Source organism: Mustela nivalis, assembly GCF_964662115.1.
Source record: "Mustela nivalis genome assembly, chromosome: 11".
NCBI lineage: Eukaryota > Metazoa > Chordata > Mammalia > Carnivora > Mustelidae > Mustela > Mustela nivalis.
In genome coordinates, this window is record NC_139030.1 from 25,254,596 (window position 1) to 25,278,930 (window position 24,335).

Consider the following 24,335-nt stretch of genomic DNA (forward strand, 5'->3'; position numbering starts at 1 on the left):
TGGGATGGTGAAGCATAATGTGGACATAATGACCATGATCATGTAGATGGGACCTCAGGGTTAAAAAGTATATCCTGAATTCTCTCAACTATGGTTTTCATCAATGCTGTAGTGAGAAACCAGGTTGTTGTGCCAGACTTTGGGTGTTAGTTATCTGTATATCATATATGATATGTTAATATTTATAACACTGGGTATTGCATTAAGATCATCTCAATCTCTAAGTTCTGTTTCTTTCAAATAATAATTTCAGTTACATTTATAAAGCTTTGATATAAAAAGTCCACTTTATATAACTCAAAGACAGCTCCAGTAAATCAGACCTTCCTGTATTGCTTCTCCAGCATGATACTCCAGGATGATATATACCAATAATCATTCCACTTACAAAATAATGCCTACACAGAATCTAATGGAATCTGAGTTTTCCATAAAGTGCACTTCCTGAGAATGGGAAAGGCAGGAAGAGCTTTGGCTTATTTCAATACAATTGTCACACTACTGTGTGTATAACCTACCTCTCTTTCTATTGCATATAAGAATCCATAATAAACAATATATCTTGGGGGAAAATACAAAACAAGGAAAATGTTTCTGCTTCAAGAAGAGAGAAAACGCTTTCTCTATTGTGCTTTTAAAAGTGATGTAATGAAATCAACCCAACCCAGAAAGTATGCTCTAAGGATATAACAAAAATTATGTCTCATGTTTACTAAAATAGTTTCCTACGGATATTACAGTCCACAAAGAAAAGAATTTTCTTACTTTTAAAAACTACCCAACACAAGCACTTAAATATGTAGAATTTCATTTAAATAAGTCAGTCAACAATTTTTTATAAAGTCTTTAACACTTCATTGTAGAAACATAGGCAAAATGACTATTATAACCAAAATGAAAAATACTGTTCAATTTAAAAAATGTACTTAAACAAGAACCTGAAAAAGTTTATGATATGCATAACATTGTTCAAGCAAAATTGCACTAGTATTACATAAATCAATAGTTTATAAAGGCCTCAATATGGCAAAGTTTAGAAATAGGTAGTATGCATGCACATAGTACAACAAAAAGTCTCTTTATAAAACAGCAGTTTTTTAATGCTTGTACAAAGGGATAAAGAGCAACCACAAACATATTTCATCTGTTAGGTTAATACATTATGACAGCTAAAAGTCAGTCATGTCTATCAGAGGAACAAAAAGCCCTCCATACCTTGTGAATAAATCTTTTGTGCCTTTAAAGATATCTGTATAAAAATGCTATCCTTTTTTTATACAACTTAAATAAATCGTACTTATTTCAATCAAAATTTGAAAACAAACAAACAAAAAAGTGAATGGGGTCCATGTGTTTTGCATAACCAAAAGAAACTAGAGTACCAGAGTAACTGGTCAGCATTTACACTCTCCACCTTTGATTATAGACAAATAATTGTTCTTCTATAACCTGTTAAGTCCCTTAAGAATATATTTTGAATAGGGCAAATATTGGATTAGTCATACTGTATACTGAAAATATTTACCAACTACTCTATACTATAATGGCTGCTTTACCTCTTTCTCTTGACCTAGCAAAGAGAATGCATTCACATAATTGAAGTTCTGTCATCAATTTGTGTGCTTATATATTATTGTTCTGTGTTCTGTGTGGTAAAGGATTGGGTTAATCTTCCACAAAATGCACATGACTAGGAAGAACTTCCTAAGGCATGAGTACCCATTGCCCTATTGTGCTCTAGGCTGGCTATTTACCTCAGGACTGAGGGAGAACAAAAGGTCTTATCCCATAGCAAGTGTGGTCTTTCCACTTCTGGTTATATTTTTGCTATGTTCTACCACCTAAATGTAACTGTTGTTTATAGGGTGTATATGTTTAGTATATCACATACAGTCCATTAAATTTTGGCAAACGTAGTCATAGGTATTCATGCAAATTATTAATTGTATATATTTTTAAAGTTTTTCCTCAGAATTTTCATCTATCGCTTGGCAATCTAAGACTAATTTCAAAGCAGGTGATGCTGGACTTGTGAGGGCTAGATATTTTCAGCAGTCTGAATCAACCTTAATGGGCACAAAGAAGAGAGTTGACCATTCAATCATTCTTCCATCAGTTTAAATGGAAAAGTAAAATGACATTGCATTACAGCTTTCAGACCATATAATGAAAAAGTGCCGAGATTCTCTTTGTTAAGTAGAAACAAAAAAGTTCATATAAAATAGATTGCTCATATTCACACTACAAAGGAATATGTTGTTTTTAATTTTAACAAATCCAAAGGTGAATCATATCAGCAGCATTGTTGTAAATTGTATTGTAGTGCAGTTTTTTTTCATAAAAATACCATACAAATGGTCAATCAATAGTCATCAGCAAAAAGTAAAACCCAGAAAACTCAGAAAACAATTAACCAGGAGAAAGATAAAGAAGGAGGTAATGCTGATGCCAAAACAAGTATAATACTGTTGGAACATACAAAAGTAATCCTTATATTTTATACATTTTTACAGCATATAAAAGATATCACTGATTATGCCACTGTCTCTCTTATCCCGATTTCTATTTTCTTTGGAAGCAGTTCTTTCCTTTCATCAACACTTCCTAAGGAGTTCCGACAATTTTGCCCATCCATATATAGTTTTGCATACACTGGATTGGAGTAATTTGTTGTCTGCAGGAGAAAAAAAATAGATAAATTCAATTCTTATCATCAATTCTGACCACCTTAATTATTTTCTAGGATATCTGTCTTTCAATATTAACACTTATATGCAATACATTTAATTTTCTAAATAGTAATTATACATATGTAATTTAAATTCTATTTACAGGTTTTAGTTGACTTTTGTTTGGTATTAGATAAAAACATAATTGTACATTTTTCAGGTAAGTTGTGAATCTAAGTAGAACTTTGACATAATAGTAAAAGCCCAAGGATATCTTTGTGAAGACAATATTCACTGAGACATTATTTAAAAGCATAAAACATTAAACCAAATCATCTTATTTCCAGTCCATGTGTTTGCCCACTTACTACCACAGCAATGGCAGGAAGGAGGTGTTTACAGAAAGTAATCTAATTGCTTGAAGCTTATAATTGTTTCAATAGGAAGTTAAGAATCAAAAAGAAAATAATAATAAAATATATTGGTGGAATAGACTTTAAAATAAAGAGTATTTTTGCTTCAAATAACTCATATGTATTTATTACTGGAAGTACTTTTGGACACTTCCAAGGAATTGGGAAGTTCATTGTCATCTTAATTTTCATAGAAACTCAGAGCACTTTGAAGTAGAATTGAGACATACAGAAGTGATCTCTTTCAGTTGAAAAACATACAATGTTTATTATTTTATTAATTACAACTTAACCCAAGAAATAATTGCCTACTTTTTGTTTAGTTTTGTCTTCCCAAATGCAGAACACTAAATCTTAGTTCCAACAAAGAAACATATAATCTTTGAGCCATGCAAATGAAACAACCATGATAAAAAATGAGAATGAAAAACAGCTGATGGGAGAGAGGTATGAGAGAGAACATACTCATCCCTAGGAATTTTTATACCCCTATTTTGATCCCTCTTCCTTCTACCATAAGCCATGTAACTCAAAATCAAGTTCCTTCCACTACAAACTAGTTATTTAATTAAAAAAAATTTAAAAGTGGTCTCATTAAGCCATTTCTAATTTCTCAACATGATGCCACATTTTGTAGTATATTTTTATTTAAATCGACATCAAAGTTGCAAATACTAAACAAAACATCTTAATAGGAAATGAATAAAGCCAAACATGAATTTAAGTTTAAATTATTCAGTTTAAATTTCTGGCTAGAGATTTCTAAGAATAACAAATACTCATTTTTATTGTTAAAGTGCTGTGACATTTTCAAAATCAGCAGAAGAGATATTTCTACTTAATAGCTTGTCTAAAATGATAACATGTTTTCCATGAAATCTTGCATAAGCAGGACATCTAACATAAGCCTCTGATTTTAATGCTGTTTTGAAATCTCTTGTTAATTAAAAACTCAATTAAAGACAGCCCCTATCTAAGTCTAGCCATCATCTCTCATTGCGAGGGGTTCTGTGATGGAATGGATATGGAATAATGAATTTTCTTCTCTCACCCCAGCAGTTAGTGGTCCTTTCAAATCAGAGTTTAAGTAGATGGGAGGCGCTGTGTGCGGAAGCTTGAAAGCACTGGACCCTCCCCCTATATACCTGGCCTGTATGTAAACAGAGAATTTTAGTTTCCAATCTAATATCATAGAATGATTTTCATTGACATAAACTCATATTAAGTCATAAAAATAGCATAAAAATTCTCATTAGCCCTGGGACACAAATGGTGTGTTCATCATAGCTTTAATAGATTGAGAAAAAAACATAAATATTGGATCTGTGACTTTAAAGTAGACATTTCTGTTACATACAGCTTACTGATAGACACGCCATACCTCAAGATACCTCCATACATTTCTATTTATTTAACTTCATCCTTCCCAAATAAAGCACATCTTTGTTAACCACTCTGTGAAAAATATACAGCACTCCCCCACTTAAGGTTTTGTCCCTTTGAAAAGTTCTGATGGTAACCCATTTTGAACACTCAAATATATGACTGCTTCTAATTAAAGATTCATCACCACTCTATATTTAAAAAGAATTAAAAATGTTACATTTAAAAAAAAATCTTTATTTTGGAAATCTGACTCTCCAGATGAATTATTAATTAAACTAGTTCACTAAGTCTCTGTACAAGAACACTGACTTTTAAGTTTTCTTGGATCTAAGGGCAGAATAACCAAACTGGTACACTCATATTTGGGATGAAGTATTTGTTAGTGATCCAAATGGGGGGAAAACTAGGCAAAAATTTGAAAAGCATAAAAAATTAATGTACAAATTTGAAGAAAATTAAAGGTGAATTGAAAAAACATTAACTATTGACTCTTAATGAATAATCACAAAGTTTGGGATGGGGGCAAGGGTCTCAGAAAAAGATTTTAAATATAAAATCAGGTCAGTATTGCCTCTTCATTTTCTCCCACAAAGTTTTCATTGAAAAAATACTGAAAATAATCTAAGTAACATTTGAGATGAATTTGGACATAAACCCAGTGAATACTAATTTCCTTTTTTGTAATCTTCAAACTGTTCTGTGATTGCCTCCATAGTCAAATCTTTTTTTCAACTTTACTTACTCCTCCAGTTATTTTGATTAGAAGGTATGGTTGAAGTATAAATTTTATTCATTTTGAAAGTAATGAAAATGCTCTATAAAATCCTCTTTATGTGTAATGCAGTTTGTATTTAATCACATCATGACTATATCAAACCATCACACCTCAGCAGATACCCTATGAAAAGCATTAGATTATTAAGGTTGCTTTGGTGTGGTCCTCTGCTTTCTATAAGTGTTTATACCTATTAGGACTAGCTGTATCTTTTGCAGTTGCTTCTTATGCAACAATTCATATTTACATTTCAAAAATCAGAACCTAGCTAGACTCAGCCATCTAAATCACATTAATGTAATTTTGATCAATCAGTCAACAAATTGGTAAATAAATATTTATTGCATGTTATGTGCAAAGTATATTAAAAGTGTATCTGAGGGGCACTGAAGCATAGTTTTATTTTCCTAGAGTAAATATGGAAAATTTTTAAATGGAATACTAAAAAACCATTTTCTTTAAGTATCCAAAATTGGCTTAATTCTATCACTAGGAATAAAAATGATGGGGAAAATGAGAACTCTCCTTATGAAAAGTGTATAAAGTATGTCCTCATCAGTTCATATTATACTTACAGACAGTGTACTTCTTCCTAAGAAAAATTCAAAGAATATGAGAAGTCTATTATTTATCTTCTTCATAGATAAGTTATCAAATAACAATGTACCATATATAAAGTCTTCCATTTTTTTTTAAAGATTTTATTTATTTATTTGACAGGCAGAGATCACAAGTAGGCAGAGAGGCAGGCAGAGAGAGAGATGGGGAAGCAGACTCCCCGCCAAGCAGAGAGTTTGATGCAGGGCTCGATCCCAGGACCCTGAGATCATGACCTGAGCCGAAGGCAGAGGCTTAAACGACTGAGCCACCTAGGCTCAGTGGGTTAAGACCTAAAGTCTACCATTTTTAAAGTAGAAAACACTGAAACTTAGGTTTCTAAGTTTTATTTCATTAACAATTTCAAATGTAGGAGTTAATTAATGAATAATGAAAAATAAATATAAATTTACTTCTAATTAGGAAAAAGTCACTATAATATCCTCTGATAGTGTAAAAAATTTATACATGCACTAATAATGGATTCTTTTTCTGAGAAATAACTATTTGACCATTGATTTCAGGCTCAGACAATCCGGCCATGGATTCAGAACTAGCCTGAATGTATGGGACTCTATTCAACATCTTTGGGAATAGCTATTGCTATGAGTGCAAACCCATTTGGACATAGATTGTTTTCTGTGATTATTTACAATGTAAAGGTGCATTTTGAACAAAAGACGTTTAATATATCAGAAAATAAATTAGCTATTCAATAAATGAATGAATAAGCTAAGAAAAATCATTCCATAGTAGCAAATTGATGTTCTTAATTCACAGTAAAATAGTCTATCATTCTCATATAAAATATAAAGATAATAAAGTATAGTGAATCTTTGTGAGTTTACTTTATCTGGATAATTGTATCATTTATCTATTTCTCTTTAAAGCTGCCAATCTGAGCATATAATAAGAATAGAAACTTTACCCAAAGATTTAGGTTTTTAGGCTGTGTCTATCAATGATACAACTCAAATCGATAGGAAGGCTATTATTATAGTAGAAAATATTTTTCAAAAGTAATTTGATTACGAACAAATCCAAAGGCACAGCTTAGTTGAATCAATGAAATACTACTAGAAATTAAATACCTGTTTTGACAATGAAGTCCTGTACTCCTTTTATTATTAAAAAATAAATCAGTATTTTTATACTAGGCTATACATTTAGATATGCTAGAATCTCAATTCATTTGAGGTTCCTTATACATATAGGTTCCTCATACATGTTTATCAACTTAATGAATGAATACATATCTATTTTCCAAAACATGTTTTTTCAACTTCATGCTTCAGGTGAAAGCAAGCCATAACTTATTTTTTTCTTTTAAAAAAGACTATAACATTCAATATATCCTAAAATTCTTTACTTTAACTTCAGATAAAAGAAGTGCTGATAAAATTCATGACTGCATTATAGATAAATGACAGAGAAATGTTAGTGCTTACTGTCTGCCATCTTAAAACATATTACCTTTGTTGCATCTACTATAAAACCAGGATCTAGAAGACCTCCATCGTTGTGATCATGATCCACCTCATACATGTTATAAGATGGATTCCCAATTTCTACATTGATTCCTCCATTGATAATAGGTTGTCTTCTAATAGTTTTTGTCCTAGAATATGTGAACATTAATGTAAGTGTAAACTAACTCAATATTACAATCATGATACATAAAGCTATCACATTCATAGATTTACTGACTTAATATAACTCACAGAGAGTTCATAAAACATATTCAAAACAAATATTTATCTAGTCATGAAAGAACAAAAAAAGTCAATGTGATAAGTTATTTCTCTAAATTATTTAGATTTGACAGTAAAAAATGCACTTGGAACATATTCCTCTTAAATAGCTAATACATTAGTTGAAACAATATTCACAAATTCATTATTTTTTTAAATGCACTTTTACCCTTTATTTCTGAAAACTATGACTAAAAAGTAGTGATAAAGAATCTTTGAAATAGATTGTTTTCTTTTTTAAAAAATTTATTGATTTGACGGAGAGAGAGCACAGGCAGGGGGAGGAGTAGAGAAAGAAGAGGGGTAGAGGGTGAGGGAGAAACAGGCTCGCCACTGAGCAGGAGCTCAATCCCAAGACCCCAGGATCATGACCTGATCTGAAGGCAGATACTTAACCAACTGAGCCACCCAGGCACCCCTGAAATCGATCGTTTTTAATCCCCATGTCATGCTTTTTAAAAAACTGACTCTGACTCACAAACACTTGGTTCTGGGTAATAACTCTGTAGATAACCTACATCTTCTAGATGTTTATAACTATAGGTTCACATAAATTGAAAAATTTTACTCTCAGGAATATATAAAATAAACCAATGCAGAATTTGTGAATGAAATGCACAAGTTGTGATACATAATACATATTAAGGATCATTGTATTGACATTACTAATCTTAAACATTAAGATAACAGGGTGCGCTTCAGAGACTCCTCCTGTTTCATGGAAAAACTGCCAAAAATGTAAAATTCTGTTGAAATTTTAATTAATATGTTCCCTTGTTAGTTTTATTAGATTATATAAATAGAGCCATTCTGTCAACATAACAAGGGAGAAGAACATTCTGAATTATACTCACTTTAAAATGAAATAGAAGGATAAAGGGGTTTGAAAACAAGGTTTTTCAGTTGGAATAACTAAATTACTTTTTAAGAATAAAAAAAAAGAAAAGAAAAAACACTACATTTCTGTAACTCTGTGTGTAATGTATTGACTGACCTTTTGTTTAAACCATTGAATCTTACCTTCTTTTTCTTTTACAAAGCACTAAACCAATTACTAAGGTGGTTATCAAAGTCACCAGGAGAACGAGAGGTACAATGATGGCAATGCTTCCTGAAAAAGAAATGAATTAATAGGTGAACACATAAATAGAATGAATTAAAGAGTGATATAACTGAATACTTTATTATACCAAATCTTTTGACCACGGATGTAATGAAAAGTAAAGCTAAAGCCAAATATCTATATTCTTAGTTCATATATATGTTAGTGGAAAATCAATCTCCTATTAAAAAAAAATTAAAAAATACTTGGTCCGCTGGAAATGTTTCTTTAGATATCTTTCATTTACATGTTGCAGTTAAATACTTTGAGGTTAGAAATGTTGATTTCTTTGTCAGTCTGAGTCTGATTCTCACTACACACATTTACTTGCAATGATATAATTTAGTACATGTTGGTAACTTCTTGTAAATCAATGGTGACTAAACATTTATATAGTTCCACTGGCTACAATCCCACTTATAGTTTTGTTCCTTTAGCTATAAATACTCCCTATGAATGAATACATGTATAACAAATCAGATGGCAGGTTGGCCAAATAGAAGGACATCGGTGTTGGATTCAGATAGACATAGCTTAATTATTGATCAGTTTCACAACTTACTTAGATAAGTTGTGATAAGTTATTTAAAACTTGAGTTTCATGTTTCTCGCCAATAAAAGAGAGACAAAGAGATACTGCACAGGGCTATTAACTTGATTCAGCAGAATGAGGGTTGGGGAGCCAAAGAGGAATCTTTCTTAAGTTCCATTTCCAGAATAATTTCAGCAAAATAAATCTGAGGGTTTGGCTTATGTTGTAAATGTCCATTTTCACCTTTTTCGATATATTTATAAAAGTGATCTCAGGTTGTATCACCTATCTTCAAAATGTAATAAAAGATCTATGGAATAGATAGATCTCCAAGAACAGTCAGAGTAACTAGGTCTTAGTTTTTACGCATTTGAGCTTAGGGGAAAAACAAAATGGAGGAGAAACTCCATTTCTGCCTTGGCGATAAGAGCAACCATCTCTCCCCTCTCCACTCCCATCCCCCAGAGGAAGGAGATAATACCCCTTTGCTGGTGATGTGATCCACTGGAAAATATACCAACAATTATGCCACTAAAGCAGGAAGAAAATTGAATGTGAGGGTTGCTTAATAACAAGGAGGTATTAAGTAGCTCTATCAAGTACCTAATGTTAACTTTTCCAGCAGATAAATATCTAGTGTCTGTGAGACAAAGGTTTTTGTCTATTTAGAATAAGCATCTGGTTGATTCAGTTGAGTCAGCTAAAAACTAATACAAATAAACCTCAAAACTAATTGAAATTTTTTGTGGGGATCTTGAATAGCTCAAGAATGAAATATTGGGAGTTATTAAATATATAAATTTTTCTCTACAAATACATATGCATATAAAAATACTGTGGTAGAAATGAATGGTAATATTTAGCACAATAAGCGGCTGCTTAGGGACTACAAAATAGTAATATAGATCAGTTTTGATAGCTCTAGACAGGTGATATCTCTGTGACATGGTCTATCCTGGAGATTGCTTACCAAAATACCAAAAGGTCTTTATTAAGGAAGTCTCATGTGTAAAATAATCTTCTAATTTTGAACTTTAAAAATCATTTGTTTAAAATAACCAAATAACTACCACTTCCATGCAAGAAAAAAAAAATGACTTGCCTAAGTTAATCAGTTTCTAAAATATAAAATTCATTTTATTATTTCATGTTCTTACCAGGACCATACATCTTAGTGAGTTTTATATTATTTTACCTTCTTGGTTTGGGGAAAGTGAACTTTATATGAATGTGTCATTTATTAGTAATTAATAAAAGCAGAGATCTGGCACCTTGGATAGTAATTAACATTTATTCACAAATTTTTAAATACCAGTGAACAGCTTGGTCTTTTCATAAACTATGACTTCAACTGACTGCTCATCACTTTATAAATATCCTTACTTCATTATTTATCCCCCCCTAAAATTTGTGGTAAATTGGTAGATACAAAATACTAATTCTAATCTTTGGGCATATAAAGTTACTTTCCCTTTACTGCCAATTGTATATTATTTTAAATAAGATTTTATTTGTTCCATATAGTTTCTTTGATTCCTATATAAGATAGAAATTCTATTATATATACATGCTAAAAAAAACTTACCGATCTTTCTTTTCTTTCTGCCATCTGTGATGGCAGTTCCAAATCCTTACATTGCAGCACTTTGTTTAAGAGCCTAGACTTCTAAGATGTTTATATAACCTATTAAGGTAACTGCAATAATGCTTATTGTAGCCAATAAATAATGCAGGTGGCAACTGGGCAAGGTTTTAAAACTGGATTTTTTAAAAAAAATTTACCAAGTGAAGCAACTGGTAACAACATATATTTTTAAAAGAATTAGAAGACTTTTATCAAAATAAGTAGAATACATAGTAGTAAATATATTGTAACATATCAATCAAAATTTACTGCAGGTGTTTATTTTTTTTCCCCTGAGCTATTTGCAGATCATTTAAACTGATTTTTAAAAAAGCACATTCTATACTTATTACAGATGGAGAGGATATCTCAATGACCTTGTCATGTAAAATATAAGTCTTTCTTTGTAACATTGTTCTGAAGCCTCATTACACAACACTTTCCTGTTAGAAAGGACTGTGTTATCAGATTGTTAGATTGAAGAGACTCTTTCCTTGGGAGAGGCAGTATAGTTCGGCAGTTGAGATGATCGACTGTGGAGCCAGGCTATCTTTGTTCAAACTTCAGCTTACTAGCAACATATCCTTGGGCAAAGTAGTTACCTTTGTCTCAACTCACACATCCATAAAATGAGAGTCATCATTAATACGACCTCATAGTAATGTAAATAAGATTGTCTATTATGCAGAAAATGCAACATACCTGTTTATTAAATAATTATACATATTGCCATCGCACCGTGCTTGAGTAGGGGAAGGTGGTGAGATCATTTTGGGACATGTTGAATTTGAGTGTCCCATGGAATACAGATGATATAGACCTTGCCATGGATATAGATATGGGTATAACAATTGTGCAGTGGGATCATGGCTCAAACTACGAGACAAACCAGGCCTGAGAATAGAAATGTAGGGGTAATCAACATATAGTCGGTAAGTAAGGTTAAGAATTGTGGTCCACTGAGAACAGTGTGTATAGTGTAAGTGGAGAGAATGAGTTGTCCAGAACAGACAGGGAGAACTTATCTCATAAAGAAGAGAGTTGCTTTGAGAGGTAAGAAGGGAACCAGAATAACTCAGTGTCATGGAAGTCAGGAAGAGAACCTTTTGTTTATTGGTTGAATTTATAGTGGAAAATATAAATATTAAACATGCCATTATGATGACATGTTTAATGTTATTGTTTTATGTTGTTATATTTAATGTTTAATTGTTAATCACAATTAACCTCTTTTGATATATTGCTATATATTCTGCTCTTAAATGCATGTTCACATATAGGCATATATGTGAATGTAGATATGTTTTTGTGATTAGGGTGTTTTCTCTTAAGCATTGTGATGAACTGTAATTTTAAAGGTCATAAAGAAAATATCCTCACTTTGTACCACTCTCCCTCCTGTCCCCTTGATCCCAGCACACTGGTCTTTCAAAACTTTGAGAAGTTCTATTTCCTGTTCCAGTGCTTTTGTGCCTGCTGTCCCTTGTGTTTGAAATACCCTCAGGGTCTTCTCTTTCTAATCCTTCAAATCTCAGCTTCTGTGTCATCACCTCAGAAAAATCATTCCTGACCTTAGTTCTCACTTGCCATTTTTACATTTTTGCTTCCTTTTTTTGCCTCCTTCACAGAACCAATAAAAACTTACTCTTATTTCATAAGTTTGCATGTTTACTCATTTTTTTGCTTCCTCGCTTTATTGCGGTAAACCCTTCTAGAACCTCAGCTTCAAAGAAGAGGCACTGTCTGTTTCACTGACTTGTCTCTGGGATTTCATTCAGTCGGACACTTAGTTAAGGCTTGATAAATATTTGCTTTGGGAGAATTAGGACAAAGGCATTATTTTGTTACATGTTTCAGTTATTTCTCTGTATTTGCAATTTTTTTGTTCCTTGGTGTCACAAAGTTTGTTGGTTCTTTTTTTTTTTTTTTTCTATTTTAAAACAAGATGGCATAAAAGAGATAAGGGCAAAATAGGAAAGGAGGAAACACAACTCCCTAACAGATATCACATCTCTGTTGTCACTGTACTAAAGTAAAGTATCTCAATATTACTGCCTCTCAAATGCTGAGTATATTCTTACCGTCTTTAATTTTAGCAAATATGAACAGCATAATTCAAACACTGAGTATTCACTCCCTTAAAACTTTAGGTAAAATTTAAATAGAAGTACCCAAGCAATATTTTATCATATTTAATTTAAAAATTTTTAAAATAACTTCAGAAAAGTCAGACTAGCTTTTTTTTAAAGTGGAACCTCAGCAGAACATGCTAGGATAATAGATTGTTTAATACCACTGGCTAAGTTTTTTGATACTTTAAACAGCAACAGCCAGAAAACATCAGCATGACTACTCAGAGATGATTAAGAAAGCTGTGCATCAATTAGAAAGGGAAATCTCCATACTAGCTGACAGTAGTGAGGCCAACAGAAACAGTGTATTCTTCATTACCCCAAGGTTCGATCATTATGGAATGCTTCACTGTTAGTGGAAACGCAGATCTGAAACACACTGCTAAAGATCTATCTTTCTTACTGAGCAGATGACTTTTCCCCAAGTTTGGGGAACATTTGACAACCATTCAAAACTACTGGGCTTTACTTTAGGTAGGATCAGTTTAACTACCTTTTTTCCTTCTTCCAGAGTTACTGAGGCAAGTTTCTCTAAGCATAAATGTCTGATGATAAGTGCCTTTTAATAGTGTCATTTTGTGGTCAACTTTGCTCAAATTTAAGAAATTTGACATTTACATAGCTAATAGCCCTTTCAATGTGCATTGATACTTCCATTAAATTTAATGACTTTAAATCAGTGATGGAAGGAAGGACATCAGAATCTTTGGAAAAAGGGCTGCAAATACTTGCACTCTTTCTGTTTGATAGTCCCTATTTATAACCGCCATATGGAATTAGAGCCATTTGCCTTATAAGGGAGTTTTTGCCCCTGCAAATAATTGGAGACACCACCCTCCAATGAAAACACCTCTTGTTTCTCTCCTCCAAACCATTTCCAAACACCAAACTCTCCCTTGTGGGAGAAACTTAATGTAAAATGTGAAAATTCAATTGATGTGGTACTTTATATACGTTTTTTTACAGAGTTTATCAATACTTATAATTGTTTTTGACTCTTTCAAAGGCTGCATTTCTTATTTATTTTAGATAACTGAGAAATCACCAAAATTAAAGGCTAATGTAAATTGTCTCCATAATTCTCAACTTATAAGTTCAGGGTGGTCTACCGGTTGGTAACTTGAAAAGCATTTTTCATTTAAAAACAATACTATTGGTAATTGCCGAGCTTTGTAGCTGCTTCACAAAATCATATGTAAATTAGTGTGTCTCCAGAACAATAACTGATAACCTAGATATGAGCCCTAGATCCTGGGAAGAGAGAAAAGGAACTTTTTTCTTTTTCTTTCTTTTTGCAATATTAAATTAACCATGGTATATTTTGTCTCCTCTGCTAGTTTTTATGAACCAATTCCTCAAATCCCAGTGCCTATTCCTACAATAATATGCCCATACCTTTCCAAAGGTCTTCTTTTCCCGCTCGCCTTCCCCAAAGACAACACATAAATTCCAGGGTAAACCCCAAACACTCTATGATCAAAGATTACTCATTTCTGCAAATTCGAATTTCATGTCTAGGCTATTTACTTGAGACTTATTGGCCATTTTTCTAAAATGCTCATGCTTATTAGCCCAAATTAATCTCTAAATGGTGGAATTTTGGGCAGTTTTGCTTGAAAGATCTTAAGCAGTGACGGAGCAAAGAATAACAAAGAAGTAGATCAGCAAATACTGGGATCCTGCATGTAGGATACAAAAATTACATACTTTTGACTTCAATGGTGCCTCTCCTTTTTCACAAACTCTGTAGTATGTTTTTTATTATTTTCATGAAAGCTTTTTTCACCAGCAGTAATGGACTAGAGAAAAATTCCCAAGGTAAATGTTTATCCATCAGTGATATTATTTTTCTTCTTTAAGAATATATTTAGCCACTTGATAGATATTACATATTTCAAAAGTTCTTCACTCATAATAAAATAATTGATAATATGTGAGAATTGGGAAACTATTTTTGACTTTCATTTTGAAAATCTTTAACTGACTGAGCCACCCAGGCACCCCTCATTTTTGGATATCTTTATAAAATCGTTTAGAATTGTTAAAAATAGACACACAATATTGATGTAGATGGACTTTCATATCAATGATCTGTCCTAAGACTACAGCTGCATAAAGAAAGATTTGCAAAATGTTGAACTATATTTTAATACACTTCAAAACAAATATTTTGAAGACAAAGAAACAATTAATCAACCATGATCCTGATTAAGATTTGTTTGTTAATACACTTTTCTTTAAGACTAACCAGTAAAGTCTGCTTTACAACATACTGAAATTCAAGTCAAGAAAATATACTTTTCTCTAATTAAAATATGAAATTACTTTTTTTTCTTGGAGCATTCTCATACCCGTTGTGATATATGAAGCCTTTGTAGCTGATGTACATTTCCCCAGAAAAGATTATGCTAGATTTGCAGATGTGCATTCTGGAAACTGCCAGAATTTGAACTCTTGCTGCCTAAATTAGCACGTGAATGCTGGTTCTTGTCACCAGGTGAACTCAGTGCCCCATCTTTTCCAAAACAACCTGGATTGAAATGCATTTTCTGAAAAATTCCATGAAGAAGTTTTTCCAAGACTCAAGTCCCCCAGTAATGGCATGAAAAATGATTTCTGTACCGTACAGAGCACCTAAGATGTTAACCTGAAGAACTTACTTGTGTTAATATGATCAGACTTGCTGCTCTTTGGGGCTGGTCTCTCACACTGTGTGCCTGACCAGTTGGTGGAGCATCTAAAAAAATTTAAAAGAAGAAGAAGAAGAAGAAGAGAAGGAGGAAGAATTATTAGTTCATAACAAAACTTACAAATCTGCTAAGTAGTAACTTCAACCAGATGAAATGGAGAAGCCAGCCACAGATTCATAAATATTAGATAGATTCATAAATATTAGTTTTGCTAATGTCCTGCATATTGCCAGTATGCTGAGGGTAACTTCAACTGGACTTCACTTGTTGAAATACTTTTTCAAAATTTAGATTAATAGTAATTTTCCTTATCCTATGTTAAATCTTAAATTTAGCTGATTTTATAGCAAACCTGAAAACTTAATTAAGAACTCGGAATTAATTAATTAATTTAAGAAGTACTGAAAATTATAAGTAGCCATGATAAAAACTGACTTTGCCTGTTGAGCAAATACATCTTTATTAAGTTTCTGGGATTTTTTTTTCCCCTTCTTGTTCTATGTCCAACGTGTAATTAACCATCAAACAGCAAATGCTCATCTGTCTCAGTTCAAGCTGCAGAATTTTAACTCTTCTAAACACAGATAAGGAAATGCAGTCCATTCCCATTTGAAATCAGACTTTTATTCCTATAGAATCAAAACAATGTGCCCAAGTTTTTAGTGGGAGAGGTTGTCTTCCCCATATAGGTACCATGACACTATGATGAGAAGTCTAACAGAGGATGGAAATAAGAGATCTGATTAAAATCCTTTACTTAAACATAAATCACAGCCATATAATTAGCTGGATGCATCGAAATAAATGCTGGGATGGTTTTAGCTATGTTTAAATAATGCCCATTGGCTAAAATAAGATGCTTTTATGCATCTGTCAGAGGAAATCCACAGAGAGACCATTTCATTGGCTTTGGTTCTTATTTCAAATGACTGTCAAATGCCACCATATTAAGAATAGTTGCACACAATGAAAGAACAGCTTCCAGACCATTTCAAGTAGATCTCTCTGGGCATGGTGGCCAAACTAAATAGCTGCGATTTCAAGGTTTCTGCCAATTCTGTCATTGCCAATTCAGATAACTGAAGCTGTTTTTGGAACTAGGCTTCAATGATGGCATGTGAATTATTTCGGATATCCGTGAGGACGGTATTGGCTGTCCTAAAACATGGGCAAAACCTCATAAAATCATCAAGACTGAAGAACTCAAATCGTGAAACAAAAATTTGTTTCATTAAAGCATATATTAATGTCAGCATAATTTATAGTAATGTTATAATTCAAGAATAGAGCTATTTGATTAATAATGATATTATAAAAATATGAGTATGAATTATGATTTAAATGAAAATTAATATATTATTAGGTCAACATTTATGCATCATCTTACCTTTTTGTTTAGATTGTTTATAAAAAGCTTACATACATACTTCCTATTCACATTTATTATATACCATAATGCAATAAATCACTAAAGTAGATAAATAAATTTTAAGGACAGGTCAGTGACTCTGTCTACATTCCTGAAATGAAGTAATGGAATGAGCACATTTTCACATAATTAAATAAAGGGTACAATGGATAAAATTATTGATTTTTTAAAAAATAATTTTTTTTCTTCAGTTGCAGTTTTGCAGATGAATGATCTAGAATATTGTTCCAATTCTTTACAGTTTCTAATTCTTGACACAGTTCACCAATAATTCCAGATAAAGTATTTAGGATAATTGTGTATATATGTCTTTGGAGTGAATTCTGATCATTGCAAAATTCTTTTTGTTTTATGTAGCTTTACATTTATCAAAACTTCCTAAGGATATTTTATATATTCCAATGGGGGAAAAACAATACTGACTTTTAAATAGTTTTATTATAGTGCTTATGTATAAAAGGTTATTTTTGTGTAGGCATATTGCATTACTGATTAAAATATAAAAAGTGGCTTTTTACACTACCTCCCTTGATAACCAAACCAAACCAAAAAAAAAAAAAAAAAAAAACCCAAAACAAAACAAAAAAAACAAAAACAAAAAAACCCTAAATCAGGGCTCATGTTAAGAGGAGTGACCTAAGATACATTTTGTGATCTTATTACTAGAGGTAAGAACCTCAGGGCTCATCATTACACTGAGATGCTGAGAAGTCAAAAAATGAAATTGCTCAGCAATGGGAGGATTAAATGCTAATTGACCAGATTGTGTTCTGACATGAACATCATGTATCAGGAAGTTATGAAAAATATGGCTTGAGAACTCCAGAAGAATAAAGAGAGATTTTTAAACAAAGAAGATAAGGATAATGTGATTCTTAATTCCAAATTCTGGAATTATTTAGGTAGGACAGGTGGTATTTGTTAACAGTACTGATTTTCTATTTTATCCATAGCTTGGAACCTAGTATTTATGATGGATAAAAGAAATCACCTGCTCATGGTGATAAAGCCCTTCTCTTTTAAATTGTGGAACCACATTTAAATTCCTAATCTTCAAGGAATATTTTACTTATTATATCCTGGATATAACTCTCAAAGACTATGTCGGAGAAATAATTAATTTTAATAGTTATACATCTTAATCAGCTGATGATCACCTTGCAATTTTCCCTATACTCCTTATAAAACAATTATTTTATGGCCAAAGATAAAATATATTCCACTGTTCCACATTTGTTACAGTTTTTAAAAATAATCTCTTTTGAGATATTAAATCAAATAGAAATCATTATTCTTGTTGCCTACCTTACAAAATGACTACTTAAGGCATTTGCTGCTCCATGAGTTCTTCTTCCAGTGGTTGATTTAAGACCAGGTATTTTTACCATCTTTATAGAAATTCATAAATCCTCATACCCTGAGTTGACTACAATGATCAAAGCCATTAATGGCAGAGCATTTAGCAATAAGAATGTCTGAAGATGATCAAAATTTCCTGTCCAATTCCTCACTGAATCATTTGCATTATCATGCTGACTATAGTATCTCTGGCATCTGTCTCTTTTTCATTATTCCTCAAGCAAAATCCATAGTCCATGCCCTGGTCATTTTTAATCTGTACTGTTGCAATCCAGTGCTCCCTTGCTGAGTGCAGAGCCCAGCTCAAGGCTCTATCTCATGAGCCATGATATCATGACCTAAGTAGAAACCAAAAGCTGGATGTTTAACTGACTGAGTTACCCAGCACCAACCCCCCATTTTTTATTTCCTACCAGAACACTTCTATGTCATTACTTTTACACTTATTCTATAGGCTGTTTTCCACTATCCTTAACCTTAAGGCAACAAAAATCCCCGTTTTCTTATGTTTATCTCTATGACAGTCTGAATTATTTAACTTTTTAAACACCTTGGTGAATTTTAACTAAGTATTTTTGGAATGTGGATACAGAAAGAGAGAAAGAGGTAGAGAGAGACTTATTTATTTAAGCTATCTTTCATCCTTTTTTTACATCATCATATAAATATATTGTCCTGGGCAGGGTTTTGTTGTTGTTGTTACCTTTTTCTTTTCCCCCCATCGTGATAAATCTCCTGTTAAATGCCCATCCTCTCTTGCTCCCCTCCTCCCACGCACCTCCTCTCTGGTCGTCATTAGTTTGTTCTCTATAGTTACGAGTCTGTTTCTTGGTGTATGTGTATATCTCTCTTTTCTCCTTTGCTCATCTGTTTTGTTTCTTAAATTACACACATGAGTGAGATCATATGGTATCTGCCTTTCTCTGATTGACTGATTTCACATAGCTTTATACCCTCAATGTTGTTCCAAATGGCAAGATTCCATTCTTTTTTTATGGCTCCTAACAGTTTCTTGAAGTCAATAGCTGCTTGGTAAAGCTTTATAGATTTCACACTGATTTTGCCTTCTTCCCTTCTCTCTAAGGCTACTGACCTTAAAAAGAATGATTATTTACTGCTGCATTCTTTTCCTAGTTTTATTCTTCTACTTTCATTATAGTTATATGTATAAAAGTCTTAAATATATTTTATGATATTTCATTTATGTTCTACAGAAGTATGATTATCAAACTGAAAAAAGATGCTAAAACTGAAATTCTAGAGTCCCATATACCAGAGATTTTCATTAAACAGTTTGAAGTCTGGGTCAGAAATCTTTCTTTTCTTTTTTTTTTTTTTTAAAGATTTTATTTATTTATTTGACAGATGGAGATCACAGAGAAACAGGCCAAGAAAGAGAGGAGGAAGCAGGCTCCCTGCTGAGCAGAGAGCCTGATGTGGGGCTCTATCCCAGGACCCTGGGATCATGACCTGAGCCAAGGCAGAAGCTTTAACATACTGAGCCACCAAGGTGCCCCTGGGTCAGGAATCTTTAACAAAGTGATTCTGATGCAAGTAATTCGCAAATCACACTTCAAGAAATATTTGAGACAAATTATTATTATAGTCCCACAGACTTTGTTCTTATATCAAATATTATTTGATTATTTATTTTTTTTAATTTTTAGGATGAACATAATAATATTCATGCCCAGAATGATTGTTCAAAAGATTAAATTATATTGGTAGAAGTTCTTTACATAGTACTAGAAAGCTGGCTAGGTTTTTAATTTAGGTAACTAATTCTCATCTGAATGTTACTATATGAAATATGTAGTTAGTTGATTTACTGTGCCCTTTAAAAGTTTGTGAAATTATTGTATAGTTAGTATATACTCTGTTTCAATTGTAATATTTTATAGCACAAAGGAACACCTTTGTATAAAGGCAATAGTATAGCAGATATTACTAGGAAGACCAGTAAAAATTTTAAACTGTCTAAAATAATGCTAGCTCTGAAGTAGCACAGATTGAGAATTGAGACTATCAGATACAGAACACTAAAGATGTATTAAAATCTGAGGTACTGCCTTTCACCATGTAACAAGGATCAACTTACAAGGACCACAAATATCCTTTTGTAGAAATGTCGTCTAAAGTCACTTGCTTTGGGAGAACTTCAAAATAAAATAATCTGATTAATATCCACTCCCTCTTTTCATCAAATTTAAAGGTCATGGGACTCTTCTGACCAAAGTAAGATTCAAAGGTGAAACTTAAAGCAATTTGGAATTGAATTTCTCCTCTTCTTTATATGTGCTAGGCTGCCCTTATTAACCATGAAGACGGAGACATTTAGAAGAAAAAAGAAAGCCTCACGGGGGGAAAAATGGCACAAAGGGATTAAGGAAACCTTAGAAAACTCATGCATAGTGTCATCCATCCCTTTGTGCTCCAAGAACTTCAATAAAAAATGAAAAATACTACATTTTGTCTACCAGATTTATATAGTAGTACTTCCATATTTATGTAAAGAAAATTAAAAAAAAAGTCAGCAAAATATTTTTTCCAATTAATTGGGCAAATTTTAGTCTTTCAGTATTGAATCATGACTATTTTTGCATGGTGTTCTAACTTTGAATCTCTATACTCTTACAGTACCTTTTTGTGCCCTTTTCTTTGCAGACAGTAGTATTGCAAAATGTTATATAGACAGTTATCTAGATATTTAGTCACCTGTTTGTTAATTTTATCATAAAACACTTTTTTGAAAACACTTTTAGATCTTTTATTGTTTCAAAGCTTTCTGAGCTAAAATTATTTCATATATTCATAATGATTCATATTTTTTGTAATATGTCCCCAAAATTTCCTACTCTAACTTTAAGGGGAAATTTTGCATAAGGTCCAATTAACATTTGCTAACTTTGTGCCAGATCTTAGGATAAATACATTCATATGAAAAATGCTCTTATTCAATTCTATAATAATGTAGGAGTTGGAATTATTCAGTGCGTGAAATGAGGAAGTGCTTGTTCAAATAATTTGCCAGAAAAAAATAGCTAATAAGTGGTAGAAATAAAACATGGTGTTATTATTTCTTATTCTGCGACAATGCCCTTGATCCTTCTAACTCAACGCAGGAGTAGGAAGAAATGCCTTTCTTTAGTCCCTCATGTCCAGGAGAGTACTAGTCCCTCAACAGGAAACCCAAAATGTTGTCTGAACAAAAGGAAATAATATATTTTTTTAAGTAGTAAAATTGTAGGAATCACCATATTGGCTCAGACCTGTGGTCAGTAATGTTTAACATTATGTCTCCAGCAGTAACAATGAGGAACATATTATTAAAAAGTGTTTACATCCTTCTTGATATCAATTTCACATTTTTATTTTGGTTCCAAAATATTGTAAGTGTGTCTAATATACCTTCAAAGAGCCATTATCTATAAATTCATCTATATTATTACTCAGTACAGGTTTGAATTTCCAAAACTATTCACTCTATTTTTCACTTATTTTTTAATTTTTTTTTAAAGATTTCTTATTTATTTATTGTCAGAGAGAGAGCAGGCAGAGTCACAGGAAGAGGCAGAGAGGGAAGCAGGCTCCCTGCTGGACAAGGAGCCTGATGCGGGACTCGATCCCAGGACCCCGGGATCATGACCCGAGCCGAAGGAACCAACTTAACTGACTGAGCCACCCACGCGTCCCTATTTGGTATTTTTTACATACAATTTTGTACTACAATTTCTATTTATGCAGTACTAGTCTCAATCGAAATTTAACTGTTACTTCTTACATGGCAACAGCTAGGGATTACTGTGTTTTATTTTCTTTAGAAAGCTTAAAGTAGAAGCTTGAATTTAGTTGGTTTTTATAAGTATACTCTATTCTACTCTATAAGAACATATTATAATACATAGTTTGAAAACATTACATTAAATCATTGTGTTATTATTTATGCTGATAAAATTAGTAAGACAAAACTAATCTTACTTTAATATTAAGAGAATTGGGGCAGAAAGAGTTTTGGTTTCTCAGAATTGTTAAAGTGATAAAGTAAAAAAAAAAATGGATATTAAACAAACTCTGACCCACAATTATTTTAGGAAAAGTAAAAATTAATAAGAAATTGAAGAGGTGGCCATGAAAAAAATAAAATTAACAGAATGGATTATTTAACATGATTTATTTTAAGAAGTAAGGAGGACTATAAAAGAAAAGATGAAATCTAGTTTGCCAAGTAATTACCCATAAAAGGAAGTTTGTTAAGATTGGGTGGTTTAAGTTAGAAATGTTTAAACATAAAATTCTGCACAGGCCACTTGAGCAGAAATGGCTACCAAAGTGTGAAATGATGACTGAATAAATACTTAAAAAAAAAAAAAGAAAAGAAAAGAAAAGAAAAATAGAAGTCCCTAGTAATGGAAAATTTTTATCATCTAAATACTCCCCAGAAAATTTTATTGAAAGCAGATCAAAAAAGCATGAGGTGTTTTTTTTAGAGTGGATAGACAATTTCTACTTCACTGAATACATTACATGCACCAAATGAAAACTAAAAGGAATAATTATAAAATTAGTATTAAGTAATATGGTGGATGTAACTGAAGACATAAAAGCAGAGGTTAGAAACAGTGGTTACAATGCTATAGCTAAAGGTGAGAGGAAAAACAATTCACCCTGTAATATCAGTAGAAAGCTCTCTGTATACATTGCCCAGATCAAAGGCCAGTCCCACAACTGTCTTAAAAAGACAGCAAACCGTGGGGGGCAGAATTCTCTTAGTGCCATGAACACAAAGTAACTACTTTGCCATATTTTGTGATTTAGCACAAAATAAGGGTATGCAATAAAGACTTTTCTATTAAAAACAAAACAAACAAACAAACAAACAAACAACTTCATCAAGGCCCTTCCTAATTTTTAGGGCTTCTGTGGTACAGGATGTGAAATCTTAAATTATTATGAGGATGTCTGGCATATCCAACAGCACCTATTAACTATTGTTCAAGACATGTTAATCCCATGCAAATCTGGGACAATGGGACGAAGATCAGAAGGTGTTACCACAACGTTTTGAGTATGTGAATATCTTTAAGTCCAATATAACTTTAATTCTCTAAAAAATATATAATTTAGTTTCTATTGCAGTGCTCATGAGCTGAGATATTGATGTTGGTCATGCTAATTTATAACCTAAATCCCTGAAAAATGATTCTGACATAAAAATGGACTTCGGCTTTATGGTACTTCTGCATATTCTTTGTTCTACTTACAAGATTACCATATATATACCAAAAGGTATCACCAAATCTTCCCACCAACCGTTTGTTGTTAGGTGACCTTGTATTAGTATCTTGTATTAGTGTGGATCCCAATTACAGCCTTTCAGGCTTCCTTAAAATCTAGGACCTGAATTTTCAAAGATTTTTTTTTTACATTTAATTGTTCTAAAACAAAAGGAGTAACTAAAAAAAAAAGAATATGAGATAGATTAATTGCGAAAGTCAAGCTTCAGTATGAATTAACAAATTTGTGTATGCTATTAAAAGTTAGTCATACAGCAGTCACCAGATTTGTTCAACATTTATAGAAGCATGGTACAGATAGAATTATAGGAAGTTTTAGAACAAAGATGCCCATTAACACACATTTCTTTCCTAATCCAAGTGTTAGATTACTTTTCTGACTCAAGGTGAGAAGGTTTATGCAGGCAATGGGCTAAAAATTGATTCAGGAAGTAGAGAAAAATGTCTTCAATAAATCTAAAATGCTACACAGTATTATGGTAGCATTTTTCACTATGGAGAATACTGCCATTTGGGGGTAGTTCTAAATATTTTTATGCATTTGATCAACATGTAATCATAAATAGGGTAACTTCTATTTTT

The 24,335-nt window shown here is 32.2% G+C and overlaps 1 protein-coding gene across 1 annotated transcript in view; it reads right to left on the minus strand.

The window, feature by feature from the left end:
- Positions 1-386: 386 nt before the first annotated feature.
- Positions 387-24,335, minus strand: part of LRP1B (LDL receptor related protein 1B) — a 1,916,825-nt gene continuing 1,892,876 nt past the window's right edge. Inside the window, exons 87-91 of the mRNA XM_082690181.1 lie at positions 15,642-15,718; positions 8,612-8,702; positions 7,314-7,458; positions 4,134-4,232; positions 387-2,674 (exon numbers count right to left, since the gene is read on the minus strand). Of these exons, the coding sequence (XP_082546307.1) occupies positions 2,534-2,674; positions 4,134-4,232; positions 7,314-7,458; positions 8,612-8,702; positions 15,642-15,718 (553 nt within the window). The 3' untranslated portion in view covers positions 387-2,533. The remainder of the gene's footprint in view (positions 2,675-4,133; positions 4,233-7,313; positions 7,459-8,611; positions 8,703-15,641; positions 15,719-24,335) is intronic.